Genomic DNA, 23253 nt, shown 5'->3' on the forward strand with positions numbered 1-23253 from the left:
AATATATGCAAAGCCATGTGGAAGACTTTCTACCGTTTTTAACAAACTCTAATACAGGAGATATGTATACTCCAGGTAATTTCTTTTTCTTTACTATGTTTTGTTGTGGTGGTTATGGTTATTTTTTAGTTACTTTTTTTAGTTTTTCCTGGGGCACATGCACTTGCCAGAGAGAGAGAGGCAAAGATAGAGAGAAGGAAAGTGAGAAATGACCTCCTAGGAGAGATGGCCATACCACAGTCTCTGCTCCTCCACCTTCCTGGGGTTTGGGGCATGTACGCACACATACCTGGCTTGATTTTCAAGCTGCCGAGTACAGTTCTTGGTTGGCTATGTGGAAGTTCAGCACTGTAACCGCATCACGCTATACCCCTCACCCCCTCCTCCTTCACCTCCTCCCCCTCTTCCCATCCAATCCTTCCACTCCTGTTCTGGTTGTGGTTACTTTTAAAGTGCTTCCTGAGCATAAGAGGAACCCGTATAGTTCTTATGGGGGAAAAAAAATCACAAACTTCAGGCAGAATTATGTATTTTTAATGGATACTTTTAGATTTTGCTTTATAAGATCTCTTAGGTGCTTAACCATTTTGTAGTTAAAATGTAAGCATTTATCATTTTGTGTAACAGAAAAATAGAATAGGATTAATCATTATTATTGAAAAAAAGTGTGTTGAGTTCAAATATTTGTCAAATATTTGTCAAAAATATTTGACAAAGTTAAGCATAGAGGGAGCTAAACTTTGACCCATCTCTGGAAATATATATAGCCCCTGAAGACAATAAGCAGAGAATTATTAGAAAAATGAATCTCCTTTATCCTATACTTTGGGAGAGTTCATTTTATTTTCAATAAACCATAATCAGGAGGTTAGTATTCAGGTAAAGTTTTACAAAACTAATAACCTGCTTTCTTTTCTGCAATACTTTTGATAAAGTAAAGTATTTATGGGGAGGTAAAAAAAAATTTGTGCGACTGGCAAATGATAGAGCAAATAAACCCTGAAAAGTTTTCATAGGAGTAAAAATGGAATGAAGAAAGTTAGTCCTTGAGATAAGATGACAGGTTTGGCAGTGTCCACCAGGAGGGAATCATAGACTAGGATAAGTTGTAGAAGTGAAGGTAAAAGTTGGCTTTCCTTTATGCAGTCTGCTCTTCATGGAGGGAAGGAAAAGCAAGAAACGGAACAAATTACAGTGAGCAGTGATAATCAGTTAGGACTTGTTTAGTGTGTGTGGCTAGAGATAATCTGTTGATGGATCTCAAATATGACTATCTCTATATCAAATTTTTTAGCCAACTACTTTCCCATAGATGTCTTGGTAAAAATATTAACATATCTCTTGCTGTTCTAGGTCAGTATTGTTTGCTAAATAACCAGAATCTGCCATGGCATATGGGACATTTTTCCTTCACTTATCTCGGTATATGGAGAATTAACATGATAAAGGCAGCTTTTCTGTAATTTCTCTCCAGAATAAGTATTGAATCATTGACATTTTCCGGATCTGAGAGTTGTAGGACATTTGAGAGGAGGTGGTAGTTTACTATGCTGAGTCAAAAGAAAACACAAGACACTTAAATGTGTTTATTCAACCAATATTTATTGAAGGCTGCTATTTGCTAGGCACTATTCTAGGGACTGTTCTGGTCAGTAGAGGTTTTTTTTTTTTTTAAAATTTTTTTCTTTTTTTTTTCCCATGAGTGAAAAAGAAGGCACCCTAACAGAGCCAAGGATAAGTTGTAGAAGTGAAGGTAAAAGTTGGCTTTCCTTTATGCAGTCTGCTCTTCATGGAGGGAAGGAAAAGCAAGAAACGGAACAAATTACAGTGAGCAGTGATAATCAGTTAGGACTTGTTTAGTGTGTGTGGCTAGAGATAATCTGTTGATGGATCTCAAATATGACTATCTCTATATCAAATTTTTTAGCCAACTACTTTCCCATAGATGTCTTGGTAAAAATATTAACATATCTCTTGCTGTTCTAGGTCAGTATTGTTTGCTAAATAACCAGAATCTGCCATGGCATATGGGACATTTTTCCTTCACTTATCTCGGTATATGGAGAATTAACATGATAAAGGCAGCTTTTCTGTAATTTCTCTCCAGAATAAGTATTGAATCATTGACATTTTCCGGATCTGAGAGTTGTAGGACATTTGAGAGGAGGTGGTAGTTTACTATGCTGAGTCAAAAGAAAACACAAGACACTTAAATGTGTTTATTCAACCAATATTTATTGAAGGCTGCTATTTGCTAGGCACTATTCTAGGGACTGTTCTGGTCAGTAGAGGTTTTTTTTTTTTTTTAAAGTTTATTCATTTATTTTTTCCATGAGTGAGAAAGACAGCAGCCTGAACAGAGCCATGACACTGTGATCCACCCTCCAGCTTCAACTAACCCGGATCATGGATACATGTATTCCCTGAATACTCTGGGAGTTCTCTGGAATGCATCAGGAACCTTTCCGTGTGGGTCAGCCTTGGAGAGGTTCCTTTTACCACTGCATCAAAGTGGATGAGACATGTTTTTTCTAGATACCCATAAGGCTTTCATGTGTCTCTGAAGTGGAAGGATGTTTGTTGCTCTCTCTTTTTTATTTTTTTTAAAGAAAAAGATTCTTTATTTAATTTTATTTATTCATTTATTTATTTTAATTTGACCAGAGAGAGAGAGGGAAAGTGAGAAAGCAAGCCACCAGGTCCGGGACTGGAACCACAGTTGGCCACGTGGGAGTGTCCAGCGCCTTAACCACCACACCACCCACTGGTCCCTGTTGCTCTCTTTAATATGATGTATAAGTAGGTAATGTGCACAAGATATGTCCATTATAAACTTAATGAGGAGATCGCCTCGTAGTGCTGATCTGAAAAGTCCTTTCCTTGGCTAGAACTGATAGTGATGCAAATAATATGTTTTCAAAATAACAAGTGAAGGTACTATTTTATACTACCTCCGATCAAAGAGTTTTAGCTCATTTATACTTTTAACCTAGATTCTCTTCTCACATTTCTTAGAGTCTTCACAAAATAGTGAACATGGTAACAGTAATTTTAGGAGTAACTTCTTGGTATAGAGAGATATATGCTTATTATATAGGTGAGGTCCCTGGGCCCCAGGCTGGGGCTAGGGTGATGAAACAGAAATGGATTGCCTTGCTTTTGTATGGAAAGTTGGTAGAAGGTAGGGTGAATTAGGTTTGGATCAGGGAAGGAGATTAAATTATATGGGTTATTGATAGAGAAGTAAGATGTTCATAACTTGGGCATTTCCATCAGCAACTGTGAAAACCATAAAAAGGATATGGTAATGTGATTTATGAAAATTACTAAGTACTATATTCTGATCTCTTGTCCACAGAGGAGTTTGGAAAGTACTGCAATGATATTGTAAACACAGCTGCATGGGGAGGTCAGCTTGAGGTAGGTTTTCACAGTGTTCGTGTGTTAAATTATTTTTTAAGTTCTTTTGTAGTTTTCAGATGTTATTCTGCTGATCCCAATTTCTTTTTGAAGGTTTCTTTATATTTTCACTATTTCTCTACTGACAAAGTAGTAGTGAGTTAACATTCTTAGTCCTTTTATTAAAAGTATGTACCTTGAGGAAGTGAAGCACTCTTTTGTTTTTAAAATAAAGCTCAATGTTACGTCTCTGTGTTGAAGAAGCTGCTATTATATCTGTTTAAGTGTTTTTATGATACTACTACTGGCAATTATTTGATTTTTTCTAGACTTATGAAAGTGAAAATTTACTCAAGTAAAAAAATATTGTAAAAGTTACATCTCTTTTACATCAGAATTAGAAAACAGTATTTTTAGGTGAAATACAGGTCGAATACTACCACAATATATCTATTACAATATGCTTTGAAGTCCTATTTGATAGTAATGTACTTATTTGAAAACAGTTAATATATTAAGATTCATATGTAAGAAGCAGTATGTTTAGTCACTCAGAATTATCAAGTTTCTTTTTAGCTCAATTTTTTTAATCCTCTATCTTATTTTAATTAAGACAAAATAAACAAAATGCCTAAGTGAGCCAAGCATTGTTAGGCAGCCTGGGTTATTAGAAAGAGGATAAGACAGCAAACCCTGGGTTCAGGTTCTGGCTTGTGCATCCACTTCTGTCTCATGACCTTGGCAAGTCAGCCAACCTTTTGAGTCTGAGATTTATATTTTTAGAGAATTAATTTATTTAATTTTATTTATTAATTATTATTATTTTTAAATTTACCGTAAGGCGTGCGTGCTCACTGGATAGAGTGTGAGAGAGAGAAAGTAAGCCTCCAGCTCTGGGGGCAGAGAGAGAGAGAGAAGGAGAGAGAGAGAGAAAGTAAGCCTCCAGGTCTGGGACTTGATCCATGGCCTGCCATACAGGAGTCAAGTGCCGTAACCACCATGCCACCTATTAGATCTGTGAGCCTGAATTTCTTTTTTTTTTTTGAGAGGTTTTTGCTATAGGGTGCGTGCGTTCGCCAGACAGACAGAGAGACAGGAAGCGAGAAATCACCCCCCGGGGGGATGGCCACGCCACCATCCCTTCTCCTCCATTCTCCTCTCGGGATCTTGGGCACGCACACCTGGAGTGAGTTTAAGCTACCGGGTCCAGAACTCGAACCGCGGTTGACTACGTGGGAGTCCAGCGATATAGCCATTATGCTAACTGCTGGTCCCGAATTTTTTTAAAGAGATTTTTGCTATAGGGCACATGCACTTGCTGGAGAGACAGAGAGACAGAAAGCAAGAAATCGCCCCACTGGGGATTTTGGGCATGCATGCACATGCACCTGGTGTGAGTTTTAAGCTGCCAGACCTGAGACTTGAACTGCAGTTGACCATGTGTTAGTTTAGCAACATAGCTATTATGCCATATGCTGGTCCTGAGCCTGAGATTTTTAACAACTGAATGGGGATAATGAAACCCCTAAGGGTACTCAATCAAATATTTATGAACATTAATTAAAGCACGAGTTTGTGCATAAAGTGTGTAAGCAAAAGTGCCAGGTGGATGAATCTAGCAGTATTTTATTAATAGTATTGTATAATAATGATTAGTTGTCCTGAATAGGCTGTGGCTCTAAATATTTCACTTTAAGAACTGTGTCATTTAAAAATGTGACATGAATATTTCTCCAAAATCTTTTTCTTAGCCTTGCTATATTTGTACCTCTCCACCAGAGGGAACTATGTCCATTAGTTTTGTATGCCTCTACTGGGTTTTTGAAACTCAATTTTAAAGTTTTCATAGTTGTTTTGTGACTATACTAGGAATAAAGATACTTAAATTTTCTAATAAGAGCCAAAAACTAATATAGGTATTAGAGACCTAATCATTTAAATTGAGAAAGCCTTTTAAAACATTCTTGGAGACATTTACTCAAAAAAATGTTCATCTGTGAATTCATTTGAAACTAGATTTGCTGTTTTCACAACAAGTAAACTTGAATTACTAAAGAGAAAATCTTCAGAAGAGTTAAAAGGGATGTTAGGATTTCTAGAACTTGCTTTAGACCCTCCATCATGGCCATACTAGATTTTTAAAAATGTTATTTTAGATCTAAGAGAAATGCTACAGAGGAGCAAATTACAAAAAGCTTATGGATTCAATTTGCCATGTGTAGCATACATCTCTTTCTATATATCCAAAATAATAGCCTACATTTCTTCAAAACCTTTTAAAAGGCCTGTGTCCTTTTTTTTTTTTTTCCCAGAGGTTTTTGCTGCAGGGCGCGTGTGCTCACCAGCCAGACAGAGAGAGACAGAGAGACAGAAAGCGAGAAATCACTCGCTGGGGGGATAGCCACGCCCCAATCCCTTCTCCTCCATTATCTTCTTGGGATCTTGTGCATGCACACACATGCGCCCGGCCACTGGGTCCAGGACTTGAACCATGGTCGATTACATGGGAGTCAAGCAGTATAGCCATTACGCTAACTGCTGGTCCCAAAGGACTGTGTTCTTGATGGAATGTTCTCTTTCCTTTCATTTTCCTCTTTGTTTTTGTTTTTTGTTTTTTTTCTTTTTTTTAAGAGAGATTTTTTTTTATAGGGTGTGTGCGATCACCAGACAGGCAGAAAGTGAGAAATCACCCTTTGTGGTGATGGCCATGCCACAATCCCTTCTCCTCCATTCTCCTCTCAGGATTTTGGGTGGGATGTGTGCCTGGCGTGAGTTTCAAGATGCTGGGTCTGGGACCCAAACCTCAGTCAGCCATATGGGAGTCCAGCTCCTTAACCACTATTGCCACCTGCTAGCCCAGAGGTAATATTCTTTTAATGGGTGCAGCTACATGGATCAGGGTGGTATGATCGAAGACTTTTTTTTTTTTTTTTTTAATGTTAGAGGATGCATGTGCTCTGCATAAAGAGAGAGGAAACACCTCTACCCCCTCAATGGAGTGTGGCCATCTGCAGTCCTTTCTCCTTCATATCTCCATTCCTTTGGGACTTGGGCACCTGTACTCAAACACACACATACTTCCAGCATGGTTTTCAAGCCACTGGGGCCAGATTGGAACCACAGTCAGTAACCTGTAGAATCTAGCTCCCTTAACCACTAGGCTGGCCCTGATTGAAAGTTTTCAGTCACTTTCAGTGATTAATGATTAATTTAAGAACTTGGGCAGTAGAGTTTTTAGTGCAAGTCATTTCATTTCCTAGTGCTTGACTTAACAAGTCTTAACATTTCTGTACCTCAGGTCTAGATTTTTAAAATAATTGTAGTATCTATCCCATAATATTAATGTTAGAATTGAATGAATGGATACATATAAAGCACTTAGAATGCTTGTTTAAAATGTTAGCATTTATACTTACTGTTAGTCATCAGGCATTAACTCTTAATTTTGTCCTGTGTGGTATAAAATTGCTTATAATTGTGTGATGTTAATCAGATTGAAATTTCTTTAAAGAGCAATATAATTCATATACATATCTCATTTCTACTTTTGCCTTGAGAATTAAAGAATAATGGGTTTCAATACTAGTTGTACATTAGAATCTTCTTAAAAGTTAAAAAAATTAAATCTCTTGTTCTTCCCATCTCTTTGTAATCAATTTGGTCTATGCTTAAGCAGTGCTATTAATATTTTTTTAAAAATTTATTGTGAAAATTTCAAGCTTTTTTAAAAGTAGAGAGACTAGTATAATAAATTCAATCCACCCATCTCATTTCATTCACTATATAATTGATATTTTACAAAGCTGTTGTGTAACTAGTGTTTGAGAAATTTCTGCATTTGATTTAATAAATACTACATACTGAGCTGTTGGAAAAGTTATGGTTTATTTTTTCTGCGTTTTTCTACACGAAAGTGCGTCATGACTTTTTCGACAACCCAATTTTTTTGTTGTTGTTAAACAAGTATTTGTTGAGTGCCCACTATTTGTCAGGCTCTCAATGTAGAGCAATAAACAGAGCACATTGGCTGCTCTGACTGGTTGCTCCATTTATGAGTACTTCTATAATTTATCATTTAAGTAGAAATTGCCATATAGTTTTCCATACTAATACATTTTTTTTCCTTGTAGCTAAGAGCTCTGTCTCACATTTTACAAACACCAATAGAGATAATACAGGCTGATTCTCCTCCTATTGTAGTTGGTGAAGAATATCCCAAAAAACCATTAATACTTATGTAAGTACCTCAAAATCTTTGCTGTTTTTTTATAATTAAGACAAAAAGAATATAAAGATTATAGGTTGTGTATGTTGATTAATCAAAAAACTGTCTTGGACTAGCACTAGAGCCTAGTAGTTAAGGGAGCTGGATCCCACATGGCTAACCTTGGATTGAATCCTAGGCTTTAATGCTTGAAAAAATGTGATGAGTTTGTGTGCATGTGTGTTCAAAATCCTGAGAGGATGGAGAAATGGAGGAGAAAGGAATGCAGCATGAACACACCCCACTAGGGAGTGCTTTTTCTCTCTGTCTCTTTGTCCCATGCTAGCAAGTGTACCTGCCCTCTGGCAATAAAAAGAGAAAAGAAAAAGCTATCTTTAGGTGAATTAATTTTGCTGATTTTATGTTAATTGGGATTATAGACCTAGGAAGCATTGTTAAAATATGTGATTTAGGTGATTTTTTTAAACCTTTAAGAAATAAAGATATTTTGAAAGGTTTTACTTTTTTTATGAGAGATTTTTTGCTATAGGGCACGTGCAACACCAGAGAGACAGAGACAGAAAGTTAGAAATCACCCCCCATGCTGCAATCCCTTCTCCTCCATTCTCTTCTGGAGATTTTGGGCATGCACCACATGTGCCCAGCATGAGTTTTAAGCTGCCAGGTCCAGGACTCAACCTGTGGTTGACTGTGGGAGTCCAGCATCATCACCATTATTCCATCTGCTGGTCCTGAATGGTTCTAAAATTTTAAAGCTCTTTTAAATGTTGTCCTAAGCTCAGGGACTAGCAGGTGGTATGGTGGTTAAGATGCTGGACACTCCCCCATGGTTAAAATTAAAATAGATAATTCTTTAAAAATATTGTTCTAGGCTGACAATAATAGTAAGTGTTTCAACAAATATAAAAGCTGAAATATATTTAATTGCCTATTTATTCCTTAGAGATTTTTTCTTCATACAGTAAAAATATTTTACATGATCAGAAAATCTCTTCTGAAATGCAACATGGGGGATTTATTATTGGCTTTAGTGTTTGTTGGCCAAACCCACTAAGGTAGTCATTAATGGCTTGGATTTAGGTGAAAATTTTAGCTTATTGAGCATCTAGTCTCTTAACCTTTCCATTTTCTCTCTATTAATTGACCCAGATCTTGCAGACAAGTGAAGTTGAACTTTTTTTTTTTTTAACTTTTATATTTTCTTATTCACAATAGAGTATATACATATGAGAGACATAAAGAATGAAAAAAGAAAGAAAGAGAGAGAGATGAGCACCCTCTGCATGACCTGGTCATGCCATGATCCTTATCCCCCAGTCTTCTAGCTCACTGGATCTTGGGTGCTCGTGCACCTGGTATGTTACCGGCTGGCTAGGCTGGGGATTCAAACTATAGGTCACCGTGTGGGATCTGGCTTCTTTTAAACAGCACATTACTGGTGTGTCAAGGAGCCAGCTGGGTGATGAACTCATGATTACTATCTATGTAGCCTTTGAATAGACACCTGTCGACTGAACTCTTCAGAGTGCTTGGTTTTATGTACATAATAAGCATTTATATATAATAAACTACTTTCATCAAAACTATTAATTTCTTCTTTTTTTATTTCAGATATATGAGACATGCATATGGCTTAGGAGAACATTACAATTCTGTTACACAGGTGGTGAACACAGCTACTGAAAATTGCAGCTAGTGTTACAGTTATCTTATAGTAAGTGTGCCAGTCTGTGTATTCATGCCAAGTGCTGGATTGTTCTAAATGCTACTGAAAAACACAACTACCTTAAGTCAGTTTTATGGCAAAGCTACTTACAGGTTTTTAAGAAATATGTCAGAGATAGACTTTACTTAGTGTCCTCTTAGTGGCATTTTAAAAACTTGTAAGTCCATTGTGGAGAACATTACTCATAGACCAAGACGGTACCTTACTCACTAGTGGTTTAATTTATATAGGATTCTGGACATTCTGCTCTATGTTGGAATAAATTTGAAAATATTAAAAAAATGTTCTCCCTTTCTTTAAAGTGTTCAGAGTAATCATTTCAATGCAGTTTTTGCTGAAGAAGTGAAATGATCCAGTTTCCTTGTGATTACAATAATGTGGTTGGTGATCGCAAATTTAATTAATGCTTATAAAATAAACTTGATTGCAGTAATGTGGGCATTGATGAGATTAACACAATTAAGCTTTTTATATAGCTCATCAAAGTGTAGGTTAAGGAGCTTCCTTTAATGGTTAAATTTTTTTAGAATATTTATTCGGATTGGAATCAGTTAAGTTTAAAGAAATGAGATAAATTCAGAGGTAATTACGTGTTCTCTGTCAGATTCAAACCTCTAAAGAATTTTACTTCTTTGTAAATTTAAGAAGACCTAATAGTCTTCCTAATTCATTTGTTGTTGTTTGCTATTTCTTAAACTTAAGACTAGAATTAGTGCCATGATCATTATTTTCATCACTACAAATTTTAAATTTTCTGTTGTTTTCGCCATCACTACTCATCTGTTCTGCTTTCATTGTAGCCTTTTCTGTAAGAAATATTTTGTAGCCTTATTCTTTACCTTGTGCCGGTTGAGGGAGTGGCCTAAAAATCTAAGGTCACATTTACTTCAAATTCTTCCTTTTTTCCAATTTTTCTTACAACATTGCCCTTTTTGTTTCAATCTCTAGGATTAGAAGGAGACTTTTGTTATTTGTTATTTTGTTAGCCTTATTAGTGTATGTCACCTTTACTTCAATTCAGATGTCGAGATTTTTATGTTGTGTGTGTGGATAAAATTGAAAGCCACTATTTGGGAGCCAAGGTCAGCATAATAAAATCAGTGTCTGATTGATTTCTGTGTGAATGATTTATCTAGTTCAGATTTCTGGTTATTCATAAGGGAGTAACTTATTTATCTTTTACTTAACTCTAAGAAGATAGAACCTGTATATACAATTGTGTCTGGTACTTTATAATGTAAGGATGTATTATGAATGAGATTATATTGGTTTGATTTATTTTTCCCAAGTTAGAAATACAAGTAAGGTTTAACATTAAGTTTATTTCATTAGTATTTTAGGTAAACACACCTGATTTTTATAAGTAAATATTGGGTTTATAATATTATAGATGGTGTGTCCATCTCATGCCCAGCAGGTGACAGTGTGGGAAGCTAATAGGGACTGTGGTCAGCTTTAGCAAGTAAGTACTTTCTAAAGACATTGCAATTCAACAGATTAAAAGGGTTCTGCCTGCCACACAAAATAGTTTCTGAAGATTGCTGTTTTGTAACCCTTGATCTAAACTTTTGGGTCCTGGTATTTATAAAAGAATGAAAATTTTAAAATAAATACTTGGAGCTTACTTTGAAGTAATCTGTTATTTTAAAATTAAAATATTAGCACTAAGGAATAAAACATATCATGAAACTTAGTTATAAATTCCATTTATATCTGAAGTATTCTAAAATAATTTATTGGTAGCTTATTTTCTAGCAAGAGTCAGGATTTTTAAATTACATGTTTTAAATTTTTGTTATTTTTGTTGAAACAACCAATAAGGTTGTAAATAAGATTTGTATGGTCAGCTTCTGTTATTTCATATAATTTTAGATGGATATCATTTAACTATAACCTAAAAAATCTTTAATGGCAAATGTTAATTTAAAAGCCGCATATACTAATTTGTTGTATGATGATGGCCTAACCATAAACTTTCTTTTGTCCTAATTCAGAAAAGTATATGTCAGAGTTCTAGGATATGTCTTTAACCAGGAATTTTATTCACTTAAATTTGTTTCTTACTTGTATAAAGCGGAAAAGAATGTATGTAATGAGCAATATAGTTTGCCAAAAGAAGAATAAAAAATGAATGCATTAAGTCAACATTTGTTTGTTCCAATTGTCATTCTTTAACAATTTTTGAATTTAGAAGTAAACTCATTTCGCTTTAGAAATTTATCTGCCTTTATTTTATCTTCACATATAATTAACCATGATACGTTCAGAGAGCTTTGCATATAAGGGATTAGGAATAAATATATTAACGTAGCATTACTCCACTGACAGAGTAGAGGGAGATAATAGAATAATTGCTATTTAAGCAATGACTTCGAAATCAAGTAGAAGCTCAGAACTTTTGAGAATAACAAAAGTTTATTTAGGATAAATTAATATTATAAGACTTGTTGTAAATGAATAAACATTTGTGTGCAAGAATGTGAAGCAGTAAGAAGGAAGTGTACAAATTAATGTTGGCACATAATTACTAATATAGTATCTTCTTTGTGCAGGTTGTCATGAACTAGCTGAAAGAGTGAATCTGTTGATTTCCTGAAAACTTAATGGGAACCAGCAGTTAGCGTAATGGCTATGTCGCTGGACTCCCACGTAGTCGACCGCGTTTTGTGTCCTGGACCCGGTGGCTTAAAACTCACGCTGGGCGCGTGTGCGTGCGTGCCCAAGATCCCGAGAGGAGAATGGAGGAGAAGGGATTGCGGCGTGACCATCCCCCCTGGGGGGTGATTTCTCGCTTTCTGTCTCTATGTCTCTCTGTGTCTTGCGAGCGCACACGCCCTATAGCAAAAATCTCTCCAAAAAAAAAAAAAAAAAACTTAATTAGTAATTTCTTATTGTTTTTCTTTTACTTTTATTGAACAAATGAAACTAGTTTTTATTCCTCTGTCTTATTTTCACATTCATTGAGTTTCTTCTCTTCTTTTTTTTTTTTTAGAGAGAGATTGTTGCTTTAGGGCCTGTGCACTTACCAGAGAGACAGAAAGCAAGAAATCAACCCACAGGGGGGATGGCCATGTCACAGTCCATTTTCCTTTATGGATTTTGGGCCTGCACACACACACACACACACGGCATGAGTTTGAAGCTGCCAAGTCTGGGACTCATAGTCAACCCATGGCTGACTATGTGGGAGTCCAGCGACCTAACCGTTAAGCCATCTGCTGGCCACTCTTCTATCTTAAGTGTTGTTTAAACTAACCTTGCTTCGCATTGAACTCGGGATTTCTAATTATTCAATTTTTTTTTTTTTTTTTTTTTTTTTAGTTCATAAGTTTGAGAGACAGAGAGGAGAGGGAGAGAGGTAGAGTATCCCTGATAAAGTCCAAGCACTGTGATCCACCCTGAGCTTCAGCCAGCCAGGATCATGGGCTTACACATGGCTGGCATATTCAGGAAGATCTACATATATGAAATAGCAGCCTACCCATGTGAGTTTACTTTGGAGAGCATCACATTTTACTGCAGCACCACCATCAGGCCCTTCTAATTATTTTTTTAACGTAGATTTAATTTTCCTTTAACACACCATTGTTCTCTCCTACTTGAGAACTGAATGCTTAGCTCAGTTTGCTTTCCCTCGCTTATTTCTTTTACGTCTTTGCTTAAATAGTACCTACCTTGGTAAGCAAGCATCTCCAGATTCCTCCCATCTGAGTTAGGTTAGGTAAGCCAGTTAATGTACATTTCTTTCTAGTACCCATACTCTGGTAATTAGTTACTTGTATTTTTTTCGTTTATTTGTTTTTCTTAGTCTTTTAAGTCTCAGAAACGACTTCTTTTTTTCTTTTTTCTTTTTTTTGGAGAGGTTTTCACTATAGGGTGCGTGCACTCACCAGACAGAGAGAGACATAGAGACAGAAAGTGAGAAATCACCCCCCAGGGGGGATGTTCACGCCGCACTCCCTTCTCCTCCATTCTCCTCTCAGGATCTTGGGCACGCACGCATACGCGCCCGGCGTGAGTTTTAAGTCACCCGGTCCAGGACGCGAACCTCCGTCGACTACGTGGGAGTCCAACGACATAGCCATTACGCTAACTGCTGGTTCCAGAAACAACTTCTTGATGTCTGTTGTTGAAATATCTAGCACATTCATAATATGCTTTGTAAGTATTGTTTGACAGGAATAGCAGGTGGTATAATGGTTATATTGCTGGACTCCCATGTAGTCAATTGTGATTCTAGTCCTGGACCTGGGGCCTTAAAACTCACACTGGGTGTGTGTGTGTGTATGCGTGTGCATGTACATGCCCAAAATCCCCAGAGGAGAATGGAGGAGAAGTGATTGTGGTGTGATCATCACCCTGGGATGATGATTTCTTACTTTCTGTTTCTCTGTCTCTGTATCTCTCTGGCAAGCAAAAATCTCTTTTTTTTTTTTTTTTTAAAAAGTGCTTATTGACAGTCTCAGGATATTAGTTGAGAAGATAAGATATAACTGAGGAGTTGCCTTTAGAACAATAGACACTGGGAACAGAGAAATGAGGCTAATTTAGATTGTACTTGCCCACAAAAAGCCTGCTTTATAATTACCTTGCTGTTGGATGAATTCCTTTATTTATTTATTTTTTTTTGGTCATCAGTTAAAGAAGGGAGAAAATCCAAGAGAGTTCTCTTTCTCCTTTTGAATTTGCATATGTGTGCTTACGTTTGTGTGTTTTAATTTTTGTTTTTAGTTTATTTTTTTCCACTAGCAAGAGACAGCAGCCTGCTTAGATCCACTGTCAGCCAGCCTCAGATCATGGGCACAGCTTGGTGTACTTGGGGGTTTTGTGGATATAAACCAGGAACCTTCTCTTGTGGGTCAGCATTGCCAAACATCATGTTTTACTGATGCGCCACCCTCTGGCCCCTTCTGAGAGAATGTTACTGTTAATTTGCCATCATGTGTCAGTCAGGGCAATGTCTGATTTTAACAAACCTACAAAATATATGGACCCTCTGGAATAAGTGGAGAGATCAGAAAATATTAAAAGCTTTATTAATACACTGACCATAAATAAGTTTATAATTATTTTATTTCAGTACAATAAGGATGACTTGCAGAAACAGTCAGTTTTACAGTAAGTCACTGTACCAAGCAGTTGTGTCAAATGCTTATTTTTTCCTCACAGAAAAGAGAATTTGGTATTTTCATCCATATTTTATAGATAATGAAAACGAGACTTGAAGTTGAGAATGAATAGCTTGCTCAAGCCACATGGGTAGTATAATACTGAGGCCAACCCTAGCAAGTAGGCCTTAGAGAATCCTTAGCGCTTTAAACCAAACCTATTTGCATATTTAAAAAGAAAATGAACCAAAAGAAACCCAATACCTTTCTTTATTACAGGACAGAGAATTTCTTTAACAGTTTTCAAGTACATGGAGCATCTGCTCATGTTTGAAACCCTCTACCCCAAGTTTCAGACCACATTTTAATTACAAAATAAGCTTGCCAAAACAAATCAAATAAATGCATTGGTTTCTGTCATAACCTGTGATTATGAACTTCTGTTTTTCGTGTATTTTTCTAGCTTTCAAAATCCTTTGCTTTGTCACAGAGACCTCTATCATAGTAAGAATTAGCTAGGTTCTCTTGTATATTGAGTGTAACTAAAGCTTTTTCTGTATGAATAAAATTAATAATTGTTTTAACTTTAAGGTCTTTGAGGTTCTAGGATGCCATATATTTTAACATTCTCAGACTAGTTACACTTGCAAAGTAGTTTATAATCATCAGCTATTTCCCATTTGATCTCAGTGGAATAGATTGGTATTCTTTCTTGTTGTTTTAATGATGAGAAGAGAGATACTGCCAGTTTGACTGACTTGCCTATGTTTACATAATAAGTCAATAACTCTGCCTGAGTTAACATCCAACTTTATGCCCATACTCCTTTGCTGAGTTCAGACTGTCTCGAAAAGCTGGTTATTTTTCTGTTTTCCTGCCAAATGGATTGATTTCTGGTTTCTGGTAAAGCTCTGGATGCTGCTGTTTCATGAGGCTAACCTACATAGCAGTGAGATCAACAATGCTTTTATTTTCTGCTGACCATCCATAAGGGAGTGTGTTTAAGATACAAGTCAAAACTCAAAAGTTTGAAATAGAAATTCCATCTATTTTTACATCTCTCTTCCTTGGTTTCAAATGTCTTAATAAATCTGGATCTGGGTCACAGCTTTATTCTGCTAAATATTACCCAACTCTCCACATCCTAAATTGTAGATTATGCCATCTAATTGACATCTGAAGAACCAGGTTGCAGTTATAGTCTTAGCCTTGTTATTACATATCATTTTTTTTTTCCTATCATTAATTTTGATCCCCTTTTTTCTCACCTAGTATAGTATAGAAGCCTCATAATGGCTGACTCTGCCTCCAGACTTCCTTAAACTCAACAGTCATGCTACTAATGTGAATGTCGGAAATGCAAATCTGATTACTACCTTCCTGTATTTGTATCAAATTATTTTTTCCCTGTGTATTAATGATGTTTTGAACTTAGAGAACCTTTCTGGCTGGGGAAAGATTATTCTTCTTGGGGCAAACCAATTCTTAGAGATAGCAAAAGATGTAACTGGCATAGCCCTTTGAAACTCAGACTAACCAAACCTGAGCCATACCTCCCCTATCTGACTATCAAGGCAATGTTTCTCTACTTCATTGTCCCAGGGCCAGGTACAACCAGGGACTACTGCTATAGCCCGCAGCCTGCTAGAATATTGCTTCAATTTTGCCCCTTTTCTCAGTTTGCAAACTGAGTTGGTATCCTACCAACTCCCAGTATCATGAATGAGTTTCTTTTTATTCTTTTTTTTTAATGCCATTATGAACTCCTAGATTTTAATGTTCTGATGGGTTTTAGTCCATTTTAGATTACTTTTTCTGGTATTTAAAACTTCCCTTCTTAGACTAGCAAGAGCTCCTAGAAGTTGTTTCTGTCTCCTTTTGATGTGGTCACATTAGTTTTTTTTTGTAGTTTTATTGTTTCATTTTAGTTTGTTTATTTTGAGAGTGAGCGAGAAGTACCCTTAACAGAGTCTTGCCATACTGTAGTTCTCCCTCAGCCTACTGGGCATCCAGAATCATAGATGTCCGTGGGGTACAGTTTGACCCACCATCTGAATCTGGGCCTCATTTGGTTCCAGTTTCACATAGTGGCACCCTGCTACCTATACCATGATGACTTCATTAGTTTTTAACAAAGTGCCTATCTCTGATATGAGATATCCTAAGCTGACCTTGTATGCTTTCTGTCCAAACCTGGGCTAGCTATTTCCCTTTTTAAATTCTACATAGGAAACTATCTAATGGCTCCCCCTTCAACATGGTGGATCTCAGAATGGAATGTTTTTCTTCTATGACATACTGATTCTGCATGTAGAGATTCTAAAGATGTATAATAAAGAGCTCTAATACCTATCATTGCCTTCTTCATATTCTACTTTTCCAAGATCATGGTTGAAAGATTATTAATAAAAGCATTGCAGGGTGGTGAAAATACAAAGATCATGACTTTTACAGGGAAGAAAATAAAAAAGATGCCCTCAACATTAGAAAAACTACCGGCCCTGAAGACTCTAGACCTTCAGAATAACCTAATTCCTGAAGTGTGTCCAGAGATACGTACCTTGACCCAGGTGAGGCATAGCATATCTTTTAGGATTGAGAAATGAAAATAGGAAGAGAAAGAGGTGAGAGAACAATAATACTTCGATCTTTGGAGGTTTAATGAGGAATGAACCATTGTTGGCAAGCTATCAGAAGGCTTTTTCACTTAGGGAATTACATCTGGTAGGGAGAGAAGATGTTTCAATTTATTCATGTGCTCTTTGGCCCACATCTGTAATCAGGGGATTAGGTCTCTGCCACACTCATCTTTCTGGGGTCTGTCATCTGGAAAGGGGTTGGAAGCCTGAATCTGCTTATTTACCTTGGGGGGCTCACATCTGGAAGTAGTTTGAGGATCCCAGAAATGTTTTTTACCCTGGGGACTGTCCTAAAGCTTTGGCATATGGAATGAGGAGACTTTAGGGTGTAGGAAGGGGACTTATTTTCAATTTCCTAAGCAGGCTGAAACTTTGAAATGGAGTGTTGGTAGGGAATAGGAAGAAGGGGACATTCATTTCTTCTGAAATAGCTTTTAAAAGAAGGTTAATATTTAAATTAAGCATACTTCTTAAAGAGCAACAATTGACATGAATGAGTCCCAGATGCTTATGTTAAAATATTTTTGCCTAATAATGTGAAACCCCAGCTGCTAAAAATCTTGAGATTGAAAGAAAACAAAAGGATATTAAGTTTGTAAATTTTTTTGTTCTTTTTTAAAGTGTCATCAGCACTGATACAAAATATAAGCAGCTAAGTTGTACCTTCTGAGTTCAATGACAAAAATATACCTTTGAATCTTCACCCTACTTTATTTCTTTTCAGATTTAAGAAATTATTTGAGTTTGTAAACTGTGACTGTCATTACAAGAAATTGGTAAAATTTCCCTCTTTAGTAGTGACTTTAAAAAGTACATTTATGATCAGCCTGTGGTGGAGCAGTTAAATGGTGTGCAGAGAAAACCAAAACTCACTTGGCCAATCAGGGTTTGAGTCATGACCCCGGAGGCTTGAAAAACTCACCAGGTGGGAGTCACCAAATGGCATAGTGGTTAAGGTGCTGGACTTCTATGTGGCCAAGTGTGGTTCAAGTCCTGGACCTGGAGGCTTGAAAATAACTGGACATGTTGCGCATGGGCGCCTAAAATCCCAGGAGGAGAATGGAGGAGAAGGGATTGAAGCATGGCCAAACCCCCTGGGAGGTGATTTTTCACTTTCCCTCTCTCTGCCTCTGTCTTTTTTCAGCAAGCACATGAGCCCTATGGCAAAAACCAAAATAAAAAGAAAAACTCGCTAGGCACAGGCACACATGCTCAAGTCCTGATGGGTTGAAGAACTGGAGGAAAAAGGATTGTGGCATAATTAGTCCTTATTGAGGAGTGATTTCTTACTCTCTCATGCATGCAAACACTTCCTCTGGCATTAAAAAAAATAAGAAAAAAGTGCATTGTAGTTATAGGACAACAAGAATTTGGACTTTTGTAATGGAGGAGGGGAATTTCTGTGCGACAGAATTTAGGACTACTGAGCCACAAACATTCTCTCTGAATTTATTTCTATTAAAGTAATATTTTAAGAAAATCAAATACTAAAAAAGGCTTATAATAAAAAGCTATCTTCTGTCCTACTTCCCCTCACCCCAAATCCTGATCTCCATGTACAACCATTCTTAACCCATCTTAGTTTTCTTAATTTGTCTATTTTAGACATCATTCCTGTTTACCTTCCAAATAGTTACATTCATGTTTAGATTCATCATAGTTATCTTTTAAGCTTTATTTCTTTCTTTCATGAAAGAGGCAGAAAGAGACATCCCCAACAGTGTCCCCATGCCACAGTCCATGTCCAGTCCCAGTCCTAGGAGGCATGCACATCCTGTGATTACAGGAAGACCTCAGGACATCTTCCAGGAACCTCGCTATGTGGATCCGATGTCACACAGTATCATGTTACCACTATGCCACCTTCTGGCTCTCCATAATTATCTTTAAACTTAGTAATAGTATTACACTTTTATTTCTTCTTTCACCAACTACAGGCTCTTTTTACTCCCCAGTCTGTAAAATGCCAATATGAACATCCGTAGTCTATTTTTAGCTCTCTTTTACATTTTCCCCTCACAAAATCTAAACTTCATACTTTAATAGTAGGCTAGCCAGGTGGCATGGTGGTTAAGGTGGCTGTGATCTTACTGTGTGGTTTGAGTCCCAGACCCAGCAGCTTCAATAACATACCAGGCATGTATGCATGTGTGCCCACCATCCCAAGAAGAGAGAGGAGGAGAAGGGGTTATGTCACGGACATTCCCCTGGAAGGCCGCTTTCTCATTTTCCCTGTCTGTCTCTGGCAAGTATACACTCCCTACAGGAAAAAAATAATAATAATTATAGCATTTATACCCTAATCTGTTACAACCATAATTAAATATTTTTGTCTCTTAGAGAATTTTAAAATTCTATAATATAGTTAATATGTAAATAGTATCTACATGGAGTCAGTCTACTATGATTCTATTCTTACAGATCTCTACACACCACCCCCCACCGCCTCCTTTGCATTTGTAATTGCCTTTCCATTATTCTTGTGCCTTTGTTTTTATTATGATTTTATTTTATTTCAAACTTGATCATATTACATATTGTATGAAATAGATGTGGAATTCACTCTTCTGCCTGGGTCTGAGCTCCTTGCTATCTAGGTTTGCTAAATACTGTCAGTCTAGTACATTCCTTTGCTGTTGTCTTGAATTAGACCCACTGTTTCCTGTGTTTTCTTTTTCCTCATTCTTGGGTTACTCTTATTTTTTCAGAAGTCTCTAGATGCCATCCTTGTCTGGGTATGAAGTGATTAAATATTTTGAAACTTTACATATCTGAAAATATCTCTCTTCTTACCTCACATTCAATTAGTAGTTGTTTAGTAAAAAGTTACAGGTTTAAAAATATATTTCCTCAAAAAAAAAAAAAAAAAACAGAAAACAACTCTCAAGAGTGATTATCCTTATGTTGCGTATCTGTGGCTCCCTCTTATATTTCTACTATTTAGGTGTGACCCTAAATTTTGACTTTTATTTGCTCACCTCTAATTTCCTTCAATAGGGAATTGATTCAACTCAGTCCTTGCTTTTAAAGACATAATCATACCACTAAGAATTTAGCTGATTTGAAGCTGGGCTTCTTGTGGTTTATCTTTAAAGTGTTTTACAAGTCAGATTCAGGCTAATAGTGTTAGGTTGTTTAGTTGTTCATTTTTTTCATATACCGTGTCCAGGGTTTTGGAATTTTGAAAAAAAAAAAAAGATTTTTCTCTTTCTAATGGGAGTTCTAGAAGCAGCTGAAATAAATATGCTAGAAACCTTCAAAGAATTCATATTAATTTTAACACAGTTTAGAGATACTGCTCAATTATTCTCATGGCTGCTAGTAGAAATGGCAGATGAAAGTTTCAAAGAGAGTGAGGCAGATTAGAGAGTTGAGAAGAGCCCTGAGAGAGAGTTTGGAAGTGCTGGGATAATTTAAGTGGGTCAGCCATTTACTAACTAAATATAAAGCATTTAATCTCTCTGGGCTTCAATTCTGCTTTTATTTATTTAACCCATAAATACGCATTGAGCACCATTCGTGTGTGGCCCTGGGCACTGGTGATTCTACAGTGAGTGAAACAGATGGAATTACCTGCCTTCATAGAGCTTACATTCTAGTCAGAAGAGATGTAAGAAACCAATAAGCGCCATAGGATTTGAGTTGATAATTAGTGCTTAGGAGAAAAATAAAGCTGGGAAAAGGGGCAGGGTATGTTGAACAATTCAGCTGAAATGCTGATGAATGGTGTATGCCACAAAGTGTCCTTATATTCTTTAACATTTGGTAATATATATGTCAGTTTAACATATTCGTTTAACAAACATATTCTAAAAGTTTTCTGTAAAATCTCCAGAAGTGTTTTGTAAAGGTTAGTTTGAACTCTTTCTTACGTTTCCATAGGTCACACTCTTTTTCAATAATGATTAAAACTACCCATCCACCTACTACTTTTGTTTTGTCTATACTGTGCTTGTATTTTAGATTAGCCTTTCTTTTATAATCATAGAAAATCTGCCTTGTCCCAGTATGCTGTTTTTTGGTTATATCTTCCATAGAATATAAAACATTAGAATAGACTGGATTTTTTTTAAGTTCCTAAAACAAAAATAATTTAAAATTTCTGCATTCACAAAATGGTATCAAATATAATAACATCAACTAGTTATTGAGAACCCAGTACAATACTCTCTTCATTCATTTTCTGCAATCTTATAAAGAAATTATTAGTCTCATACTATTAATAAAGTTAATAGTTCAGGAAGAGGAAGTTACTTGTCAAAAGTCACCCAACCAGCAAATGCATTTATAAAGAAGTTTTTTTTTGAACTTGCTTTCAGCTCTTTTTCCTTATAATTCTATATGTTTAGTGTGAAATATACTAAAAGGTGTAGTGTTCTATTTATAGTTCCTAGAAACAAAAACTGCCTATACATGGATTGTCTCCACTTCTCATTGTTTGCATATTCACTTTTTTCTAATAAATAATTATTTAATTTTATTTTATTACCATTTTTTAAATTTGCTACAGGCTGCATGAGCTCACCAGAGAGAGAGAGAGAGAGAGAGAGGAAGCAAGTTACCAGTCCCGGGACTTGAACTGCAGTTGGCTGTGTGGAAGCCCAGTGCCTTAACCGTCACAACCACCTGCTGGTCCCTATTCACTCTTTTTTTCAAAAAAGTTTTAGTTACTTTTCGTATGACTCAGAAAGAGAGAGGGAGGGGGAGAGAGAGCAAGCCATCCTGACAGGGTGTTGTTGTTTTTTTTTTGTTTTATGCTGTAGGGCGCGTGTGCTTGTCAGACAGCAGAGAGAGACAGAGAGACAGAAAATGAGAAATCACCCCCCAGGGGGATGGCCACACCGCAATCCCTTCTCCTCCATTCTCCTCTCGGGATCTTGGGTATGCACGCACATGCACCCGGAGCGAGTTTTAAGCCACCGGGTCTGGGACGCGAACCGTGGTCGACTACATGGGAGTCCGGCGACATAGCCATTACACCAACTGCTGGTCCCCTGACAGGGTGTTGATGCTGTGATCCATCCACAGCTTCAGCTACCCCAGATTATGGGCATCTGTGTAGCTGGCATACTCAGGGAGGTTTCTGGATGGGAACTGGAAACCTTACCACGTGGGTCTGCCTTGCAAGAAGGCATTTTACTGCTGCACCATTGTCTGGCCACTGCATAATCACTGTTTGTTTAGAGGTTTTTGCCACAGAGTGTGTGCACTCGCTTGAGAGAGAAAAACTGAAATGGTGAAAGGAAAAGTGAGACATCACCCCCCTGCCCCGGAGTGAGTGGGTGGCCACATTGTAATCCCTTATTCATTCTCTCAGGATTTTGGGCACGTATGTGTACCTAGTGTGATTTTCAAACCACTGGGTCTGGGACTTGAATCGCAGTCAGCCATGTGAGAGGCCAGTGACATAACCATTATGCCATCTGTTGGCCCTGCATAATTATTTTTTGACCAGTATTTACCATTTATTCTCTTGTGTCTGTTTTTTGAGGGTTCCATAGACAAAAGGTGTGCACAAAATGTGGTCTCTGCCTTCATGTTTGGGGATTAAATTAAATGTCAATGTATATGATGCTCCACAACTGGAACATAAGGACTTCTCAATAACATTTAGTTGCTATTATGATTAGTATTTTCATTTTGTGTAACTAGCAACAATGATAAAAATGGGGAGGAGTGACTATTTAAAGGATATAGATTCTACCTTTTCTTTTGTTCCTTTAATAATTTGTTTAGTAAAGCCCTGGAAAAGTCTAATCACTTGTAATGGGAAAAAAAAAAAGATAATGCCCTATAACTTACGGTGAATGCATTTGCTTGTGACCATTGAAGTCCTGGAGTAATTTTCAAAGAAATAAAGGCCCATAATGGTCATCTCAGATTTGTTCAGCATTGTTGACATGCATTATAAAGTTTAATGACAGTGTGACAAGTTCCCTTATGCCACTCATGTGTGTGACTGCCCTGGACAAAGATACAGTCTGCCATAGCTTTTATTTGACTATAAACAATTGACAGTAAATAAAGCCAACTCTAAGCAGAGTTGGGTAGTTATTAGATTTGTTGTTATGACCTTAGTCCCTCTTTTTAATGTATTTACTGTCCTTAAGGACATTTAACCAAATCGACCTCATTTATATATTCAACAAGTGATTA

At 36.8% G+C, this 23253-nt stretch overlaps 2 protein-coding genes across 4 annotated transcripts in view; both read left to right on the forward strand.

Moving 5' to 3' along the window:
• Window positions 1-5: 5 nt before the first annotated feature.
• Window positions 6-11495, forward strand: LOC102489700 (deubiquitinase OTUD6B; the record flags this gene model as incomplete). Its single annotated transcript, XM_006159574.3, has 4 exons — window positions 6-75; window positions 3359-3420; window positions 7530-7636; window positions 9236-11495. Coding segments are annotated over 4 exons (324 nt in total), but the record flags the coding sequence as incomplete, so codon positions are not given.
• A 5289-nt stretch (window positions 11496-16784) lies between these two features.
• LRRC69 (leucine rich repeat containing 69) overlaps window positions 16785-23253 on the forward strand; it is a 95336-nt gene continuing 88867 nt past the window's right edge. For all 3 annotated transcript variants that reach the window (XM_006159564.1, XM_006159565.1, XM_006159567.2), the window contains exon 1: window positions 16785-17028. In XM_006159564.1, the coding sequence (XP_006159626.1) occupies window positions 16846-17028 (183 nt within the window). In that variant the 5' untranslated portion in view covers window positions 16785-16845. The remainder of the gene's footprint in view (window positions 17029-23253) is intronic.

The sequence above is a fragment of the Tupaia chinensis genome, unplaced genomic scaffold (genome assembly GCF_000334495.1).
Source record: "Tupaia chinensis unplaced genomic scaffold, TupChi_1.0 Scaffold000636_1, whole genome shotgun sequence".
Classification (NCBI taxonomy): domain Eukaryota; kingdom Metazoa; phylum Chordata; class Mammalia; order Scandentia; family Tupaiidae; genus Tupaia; species Tupaia belangeri.